The sequence below is a fragment of the Lucilia cuprina genome, chromosome 2 (genome assembly GCF_022045245.1).
Source record: "Lucilia cuprina isolate Lc7/37 chromosome 2, ASM2204524v1, whole genome shotgun sequence".
NCBI classification, from domain to species: Eukaryota; Metazoa; Arthropoda; class Insecta; order Diptera; family Calliphoridae; genus Lucilia; species Lucilia cuprina.
The window spans coordinates 67315624-67325397 of NC_060950.1; the positions used below are offsets into that span (position 1 = coordinate 67315624).

At 28.2% G+C, this 9774-nt stretch overlaps 1 protein-coding gene across 1 annotated transcript; it reads right to left on the reverse strand.

Annotated features, from left to right (window-relative positions):
• Positions 1 to 1053: 1053 nt before the first annotated feature.
• Positions 1054 to 1412, reverse strand: LOC111678689. The gene has a single exon (XM_023440106.2). It carries the CDS (start codon positions 1347 to 1349, stop codon positions 1224 to 1226), a length of 126 nt encoding a protein of 41 aa, XP_023295874.1. The 5' UTR covers positions 1350 to 1412; the 3' UTR covers positions 1054 to 1223.
• Between the last annotated feature and the right edge of the window lie 8362 nt (positions 1413 to 9774).

The window sequence follows — 9774 nt, forward strand, 5'->3', positions numbered from 1 at the left end:
GTTCTGTTCTAGTTCTGTTCTAGTTCTGTTCTAGTTCTGTTCTAGTTCTGTTCTAGTTCTGTTCTAGTTCTGTTCTAGTTCTGTTCTAGTTCTGTTCTAGTTCTATTACGATTTATCTAACTTTATCCTAACGAAGATATCATTAGAAAACTTGTTTTGAAACCCTTATCTAACACTTTTAGTTTTTTTTAGCCTTACACTCTCTTTTGTTAGAAAAAAGAAACCTTGTAAATTTGTATTTTTAATATAAAAAAATGCCATTAGCGGAAATTAAACAAGAAAACTAACAGCGAAATAAAAAATTGACCATTTATATACTTAAAGGAAAGATAAGGAAGAGAAAAAAACTCAAAATTAAAATTTATAAAAAATATAAAGAAAAAAGGTAAGAGGAAAAATAGGAAAATGGGAAAACTAAAACAAAACAACAAAACTTTCACTTGAAAACTGTGTGTTTTTAATTATTTTTATTATTTTGCTTATAAATGCTGCTGAATTTTGTTGTTAATTTTTTTATTGTTTTATTTAACATTAAAATTACCTTTTTATTTATATGTATTTTGTTATATATTTTTTAAATATATATATATATAATAAATGTAGATATTTTCAAGTATATAAATGAGAAACCAATTGTTTATATATAGATTTTAAAATGTATATAATACAAAAATATACGACGAATTTAAAATAAAAAAATTGTTTTTTATTTAATTTCGTTTTTTAAAACACAAGTTTTTTTTTGCAAATTTTATTTGTGTTATTTTTAAATTATATAAAATTTTGGATTTTCTTTTTAAAACTTTTTTAATTCTTTTTTAAATTCAGTTGCTTTTGCTGATTTAAATTTTTGTAAAATTTTTATGCAGATTTTGTTTTAGTTTTTCGTTTATTTGCTGCTTTTAGAATTGTAAAGAAGAATTTTTATAAAATTCTTTTGTTTTCCAAAAATTCTAATTTAACTTCCTTTTCTTTCCTTTTTTAGTTGTTTTGTTTTAAAAACAAAACAAAATTCTGTTGAATTTAAATTCTTTTCTTTTTTTCAATTTCCTCTCAAGGAATTTCTATTATTTTGTCGTTTCACTTTTGGTCACAAAAGTAAATTCTTTTTAAGAACCTTTTATTTTTTTCCACACACTTCACAATAATTACTTTATTAATTTATTGAAAAATATTTAATAAATGATTTTTATCGTTTTGTTGTTTTTCTTGTTTAAGGCGATTTATTCACCCGTTATGCGACGCGATAAAATCTCGATTAGATATCGACAGGTGTCAATTCTAAGACGTTGATCTATAACAATATTCAGCAGATTAGAGCTTCTGCAAGATGAGCACAGTTTCATCATTTGATGTAGACTGATATAAAAATTGTCAAGATATAAAGCAAATAGCTTCAAACAGTTCACACCATCAACAACAACAACAACAAAAACAAAATCTCTACAAATACTTTTTATATATATACAACAAAACACCAAGAGCGTTAAGTATATAATAGCTTTTATTTTATATATAAAATAAAATACACTTAAAAGAGCTTTTATACAGAGAAAATTTCAAAAGGTTTCTCTTAAATAATATTTTTTCTAAGTTTTCTCTTTTTTTTGAGTTAGTTAATATTGCAAAAAAGTCTCCAATGTTTGAATTGTTTTTGTTTAATTAGTTATTCATTGTATAACTTTTGTTAATTTATTTAAAATTTATTTGTCAGTTTTTTTAATTATTCCATATTTTGTGTTGTTGCTTTGACTCCCTTCCCATATAAATAATAAAATTTACTTATTGCTGTGAGCATATTTTAATTAATCTAAATATTTTCTGAGAAACCGGTTTAATTGAGTTTAATGAGATTTTATTGAACTTTGTTAAATTAAGAATATAAATTTAATAAATTTGGATATTCAAAACAAATAAATATTTTAAATATTTAAACTTTTCAGTATAAATTTTGAACTAGAACTGAACTAGAACTGAACTAGAACTGAACTAGAACAGAACTAGAACTGAACTAGAACTGAACTAGAACTGAACTAGAACTGAACTAGAACTGAACTAGGACTAAACTAGAACTGAACTAGAACTGAACTAGAACTGAACTAGAACTGAACTAGAACTGAACTAGAACTGAACTAGAACTGAACTAGAACTGAACTATAATTGAACTAGAATTGAACTAGAACTGAACTAGAACTGAACTAGAACTGAACTAGAACTGAACTAGAACTGAACTAGAAATGAACTAGAACTGAACTAGGACTGAACTTATTCTAAATTATAGCTAAGCTAGAATTTAATTAACAATGTGCGTAGCATTCCTAGTTAATAAGGCGTTAGAAACGGACTTTCAAACCATCAACAATTAAATTTTGAAATTCTGCAATTGTCTATCGAATTCTCTTCTAAATTAATGAAATTTGTTTGTCACAAAATATCACTCTGTAATGCATTACCACACTCCCTATAAAAAATAAATATGTTTCGATAAAAATCACAAAATAAAGAATTAACAGGCTGTTTACATATGGCTGCTACTACTAAATATCCCAAAAGAAAAAAGATGTTAATGTTCTTTAACTCCCGGCACAAAGTAAATAAAATATAGACTCATGGGAAAAATTCTTAAGAAGGATTTCTTCCTTTATTGACTTAAGTACAAGAATATAAAACAGAAAGCATAAGAATTCAGACAAAGCACTGTTTTATTTGCCACAACAAGAAAAAGTTTATTGTCCTCTGGCAGACATAAGCAGACAAGTCAATGCCACACCGAAAAAAAATATAAGAAAAAAACATAATTTTTGTTAAAGGTTTTTTTTTTTTAACAGACAGATATTTTAGACTTTACTTTTAAAATCTAGATAAAGTGAAAAAATAAAAGATGTTGTTTATATAGAAAATTAGTTTAAAAAATGGCAAATAAAATGGTATATATGTAGTAGAAATGATTGTATATCTGTCTGTCTGTGAGTATTTAAAAAAATTTTAAATCCATAAAAAGAGGGTTTGAATATATAGTTTTTTTTATCGCAAATACAAAATGTTTGTCTCGTTTCAATATGAAATGTTTTGTATTATTTTTGGTATTTCTATAGAAAGCAAAACCTGAATTTGAACGTACTTGAACTCTTGTTGAGTTTATTTTTTTAAGAGAAATCACCTAATTTTAGAGGAATATAAAGTGAATACAAATTTCTCTTAAATTAATGATTATTTCAAAAGGTCAATGCATTCTTCTTGTAACAGTCTCACGTACGAGAGTACGTAGTCTGTATGTACTACGACGTAGTAGTATGTAGTATAAAATTAACAAAAAAAAGCCCATCCAACAAAACAGCCAGCCAGTCATACAACCAAAGTATATATATAACAGCCACCCGACCAGACAGACATATAGCCAACCATCTAGCCAGCCAGTCATTGTCTATATTGCTTTCAAAGAGGGGAGGAAGTTTTTAAAAAAACAGCAGCAGCAAAAACAAATTTACAAAAATAAAAAAATAAAAGAATTCAATAATAAACAGACGCTCCTTATATATATATTTTTTATTATATTTACTTGATCCAGACAAAGGAAGTTGTTTTGAAGTTATTTCTTTACTCCTTTAAAAAAAAAATATTTTAAAATTAAAAAAAACTAACATAATTTAAGAAACACATTCAAAGACAACAGTCTCAAGTTCAAAATTTTGTTTTCGTTTTCTTTGTCAAGTTTTCAAAATAGTAAATTAATATGAAGGTTATCGATCTTGTTGAGGTTTTGAGAAAAAGTTGAAAGAACTTTCGTTAAAGACGAGACTGTTTAAAAACGAAGGCAAAGCAGCCAAACAATGACAGAGTGCAGTAGAGCATTGAAATTAAGAAGAAAAGAAACAAAAAAAAAAAAAAAAAACTGTTCCATAAGGGAACCATTAAGAACTAACTGAAAGTTTAATGTTCAATTGATAAAATGAAATTTTATGCTTTTGTTGACATGTGCAGAATTTGTATCTTGTATTTCAGTTCTAGTTCAGTTCTAGTTCAGTTCTAGTTCAGTTCTAGATCAGTTCTAGTTCAGTTCTAGTTCAGTTCTAGTTCTGTTCTAGTTCTGTTCTAGTTCAGTTCTAGTTCAGTTCTAGTTCAGTTCTAGTTCAGTTCTAGTTCAGTTCTATCGGTTACAATGAAAATAACTTTCAACGTAGCTACACTCAGTCACTTTCGCTTATTAATCTTATTTGAGTGTCTATATTATTCGCAACTTTTCAGAATTAATCTATTAAAATCTTTGGTCTTTTTAAAAGCACATATTTCCAACCAATCCTACGCCTTTAACACTTGAGATAAATTGTAAAACAAATATACATCTTCTGGGAAGTTAACGAAATACGTAGATACAATGTAAAACTGCTGTCGTAAGAAAAAAATTAAATTAAAGTAATGGAAAAATTAAATGTAGAAAATAGAACTAAAAGGAAAATTATTCCTCAAAAGCAAAGATGACATTTAAAAATCAAAGCAGAAATAAAAATATTTGATTTAAATACTAAAGCAAAACTATAACACAACATGAACGGAACAAGAACAGAACTTGGACAGAACTAGAACAGAACTAGAACAGAACTAAAACAGAACTAAATTAGAACTTAACTAGAACAGACCTAGAACAGAACTAGAACACAACTAGAACACAACTAGAACACAACTAGAACAAAACTAGAACAGAACTAAATTAGAACAGAACTAGAACAGAACTAGAACAGAACTAGAACAGAACTAGAACAGAATTAGAACAGAACTAGAACAGAACTAGAACAGAACTAGAACAGAACTAGAACAGAACTAGAACAGAACTAGAACAGAACTAGAACAGAACTAGAACAGAACTAGAACAGAACTAGAACAGAACTAGAACAGAACTAGAACAGAACTAGAACAGAACTAGAACAGAACTAGAACAGAACTAGAACAGAACTAGAACAGAACTAGAACAGAACTAGAACAGAACTAGAACAGAACTAGAACAGAACTAGAACAGAACTAGAACAGAACTAGAACAGAACTAGAACAGAACTAGAACAGAACTAGAACAGAACTAGAACAGAACTAGAACAGAACTAGAACAGAACTAGAACAGAACTAGAACAGAACTAGAACAGAACTAGAACTAGAACAGAACTAGAACAGAACTAGAACAGAATTAGAACAGAACTAGAACAGAACAGAACTACAACAGAACTAGAACAGAACTAGAACAGAACTACAACAGAACTAGAACAGAACTAGAACAGAACTACAACATAACTACAACAGAACTAGAACAGAACTAGAACAGAACTACAACAGAACTAGAACAGAACTAGAACACAACTAGAACAGAACTAGAACAGAACTAGAACAGAACTAGAACAGAACTAGAACAGAACTAGAACAGAACTAGAACAGAACTAGAACAGAACTAGAATAGAACCAGGACAGAACTAGAACAGAACTAGAACAGAACTAGAACAGAACTAGAACAGAACTAGAACAGAACTAGAACAGAACTAGAACAGAACTAGAACAGAACTAGAACAGAACTAGAACAGAACTAGAACAGAACTAGAACAGAACTAGAACAGAACTAGAACAGAACTAGAACAGAACTAGAACAGAACTAGAACAGAACTAGAACAGAACTAGAACAGAACTAGAACAAAACTAGAACAGAACTCGAACAGAACTAGAACCAAACTAGTACAGAGCTAGAACTGAAGTAGAATAGAACTAGAACCAAACTAGGACAGAACTAGAACTAAACGATATTCTTGATTTCGCAACTTTATGCAATTTATATTAAAAGCTTTACAGCCTAAAAGTTAGCAATAAAATTCCACCTTTTATCCATAAATCCTTATATTTTCCAACATAGAGTATGAAGAGAAAAACAATAAAATAGAAAAACTTAAAAATATTGTGAAGGTATTCGGCCAAGTTTAAAACATTTCCATACAATGTATATTTGTTTTCGTGGAATTTCTATAGTGACTTTTTTCGTATGATGTGTGCAAGGAAAAGCTACTAAAACTAAAGTTGTGTGTATGCAATTTGATGTATTGTGAAATGGGTAGGTAGTAAAGGTCAAAGGTTTAGTGCAGTTTTCAATGGTCTACCAGTATGTGTGTGTATAAAGGTGGTTGTATTGTATTGAAGTTAAAGTAGTATTGGTGACACGTGTGCAACATAAAATTGAAGAAGAAACTAATTGATTTAAATATTGAAAAAAACAGTATTTTTCATAGTTTTTATATAACTAAAGAAAACGAGCAACAATGTAAAGATATATACATAAATACATCAAAATATATGAACTTTATTGTTGTTACAAGTTAGAAGGTAGTAATGAGAAATAACACATAATCTTGTAGATTACACAAGTCAAAGTAATGATGATGATGATATAATATGATGATTTGATAACTTTACTACATAATCGAATTGAAGGTAAAATTCCTTTTAATATCATTCAAAGAATTGACAATGTAATGACAGGGGCGTTGTTTAAGAGTGAAACATATGTACATACTTTCTGGGAAAATCTTAAGATGTCCAAAGGTTTTTGGTTTTGCTATTTTTGGAAAGACTATTCTTATGAAAGCTTTTGTTCAAAATTTCCCTGAAGAGAGATTTTTTTTATTTTTTACCCTTTTCACTTTATATGATTAAATGTCTCTGCTAGTAGCATTATGTTTTCCTGGAGGTTAAAACCTAACAAAACATTAGATATAACAAAAACAAATATTATATATTGATAAAAAAAAGATCCATATAACATGTCAATGACAAATTCATTAAATTCATATAATAAATACAATATAAGAATGAATAAATAACATTCTATGTATATAGAAAAATAGAGTAAAAAGAGAAAAGTTAAACAAGTCATCGTCATGTTTAAATAAAGTAGAAAAACTAAATAAATAAAAAAAACATACAAGACAAATTAAATAAATAAATGAAGAATTAAACATATTTATTAATAATGACATAACCCCAAAAATGTAATGAAATTGATACAAATTACTGAAGTTAGAGACAAATAAATTAAGAAATTACACAAGAAAACTCATGCACTTAAGTCTAGTTTGAGGCACAAAGATCCAATAATTTAAAGGTATAATTTATTGCACAATTTAAATACAGTCGAGAGTAAAAATACAGACGAGCTAGGGGCAAAAGAATGAAAATCTGTGATCACTAGTTCAGTTCTAGTTCAGTTCTAGTTCAGTTCTAGTTCAGTTCTAGTTCAGTTCTAGTTCAGTTCTAGTTCAGTTCTAGTTCAGTTCTAGTTCAGTTCTGGTTCTGCTCCATGTCTGTTCTAGTTATGTTCTTCTTCTTTTATTTACTGTTATTTAATATTTGCTTAATAGTCATGTTTTTATGAATTAATTAATTATTAAAACAACTTATGCTTGACGTAAAATTTAATGACGTTTAAAATTTTTCCAATGTCTAGAGAAAATTAAAAGCGTAAATTAATTTATATTAAAAAGCTTCCATATGCAGTGATAAGTTTTTTATATAAATATATGAGTGACGCTGTAATATTATTATTGCTGTTTACATTTAAAATTAATCTATAGATTAATTTTACATACATATAAAATTTATTTGAAATCTTATACAAGTATTTTTATTTAAATTAAATAAAAAAATGTCTGTAAAACTATTCAACTCATACACTTAATGAACCTTTGGCTTTATTGCAAAGTATCCTCTTTGGAACATTACAAAATATTTAAATTGTTATTTAGTTATTTTCCATCCATTCAGTTAAGATTTTATTTAATTCTCCATTTTTTTCTTTTTTCTATTTACAGGTAAGCATTTAATCTACTCAATTTAATAAGTTATTGCATCATTAACGCCCAAAAAATACTATGATTAAGGTGTTGACAGGATTGGTATGAAATGTTTTGTAATGTCATTTATATTAATTTTGTTGACGACACAAAAAAATCCTATGAGTAGGGTCAAGTGTTATTTGCCATAAATTCTCGTTATCAAAAAAAAAAAAAAAATCACATTTCGGTGTAATTATTTGTTATATAATATAATTAAAAATGATTGCAAATACTTTTATTGAAAATGTAAAATAGAACCAGAACACAACTACAACACAAAATATAGACGAGATAGGGGCAAAAGGATGAAAATCTGTGATCACTTTTATTTCCTACCAAAAATCGATTTTTTGAGTGAAAACATAAAAGTCCATTTTCTGGCTAAACTAGAAGAGTTAGAGCCAAAAGGATAAAAATCTGTGATCACTTTTATTTCCTACCAAAAATCGATTTTTTGAGTGAAAACATAAATGTCCATTTTCTGGCTAAACTAGACGAGCTAGGGCGAAAAGGATGAAAATCTGTGATCACTTTTATTTCCTACCAAAAATCTGTGATCACTTTTATTTCCTAACAAAAATCGATTTTTTTAGTGAAATTATAAAAGTCCATTTTCTGGCTAAAATAGACGAGATAGGGGCAAAAGGATGAAAATCTGTGATCACTTTAATTTCCTACCAAAAATCGATTTTTTGAGTGAAAACATAAAAGTCCATTTTCTGGTTAAACTAGACGAGTTAGGGCCAAAAAGATGAAAATCTGTGATCACTTTTATTTCCTACCAAAAATCGATTTTGTGAGTGAAAATATAAAAGTCCATTTTCTGGCTAAACTAGACGAGCTAGAGCCAAAAGAATGAAAATCTGTGATCACTTTTATTTCCTACCAAAAATCGATTTTGTGAGTGAAAATATAAAAGTCCATTTTCTGGCTAAACTAGACGAGTTAGAGCCAAAAGGATGAAAATCTGTGATCACTTTTATTTCCTACCAAAAATCGATTTTTTTGAGTGAAAACATAAAAGTCCATTTTCTGGCTAAACTAGGCGAGATAGGGGCAAAAGGATGAAAATCTGTGATCACTTTTATTTCCTACCAAAAATCGATTTTTTGAGTGAAAATATAAAAGTCCATTTTCTGGCTAAACTAGACGAGTTAGAGCCAAAAGGATGAAAATCTGTGATCACTTTTATTTCCTACCAAAAATCGATTTTTTGAGTGAAAACATAAAAGTCCATTTTCTGGCTAAACTAGACGAGATAGGGGCAAAAGGATGAAAATCTGTGATCACTCTTATTTCCTACCAAAAATCGATTTTTTGAGTGAAAACATAAAAGTCCATTTTCTGGCTAAACTAGACGAGATAGGGGCAAAAGGATGAAAATCCGTGATCACTTTTATTTCCTACCAAAAATCGATTTTTTGAGTAAAAACATAAAAGTCCATTTTCTAGCTAAACTAGACAAGTTAGAGCCAAAAGGATGAAAATCTGTGATCACTTTTATTTCCTACCAAAAATTGATTTTTTGAGTGAAAACATAAAAGTCCATTTTCTGGCTAAACTAGACGATCTAGGGCGAAAAGGATGAAAATCCGTGATCACTTTTATTTCCTACCAAAAATTGATTTTTTGAGTGAAAACATAAAAGTCCATTTTCTGGCTAAACTAGACGAGATAAGGGCAAAAGGATGAAAATCTGTGATCACTTTTATTTCATACCAGAAATTGATTTTGTGAGTGAAAATATAAAAGTCCATTTTCTGGCTAAACTAGACGAGTTAGGGCCAAAATGATGAAAATCTGTGATCACTTTTATTTCCCACCAAAAATCGATTTTTTGAGTGAAAACATAAAATTCCATTTTCTGGCTAAACTAGAAGAGTCAGAGCCAAAAGGATAAAAATCTGTGATCACT

Excerpts from the sequence above, each read along its gene's own strand:
- LOC111678689 (XM_023440106.2), bottom strand. The coding sequence starts at position 1,349 with ATGATGAAACTGTGCTCATCTTGCAGAAGCTCTAATCTGCTGAATATT.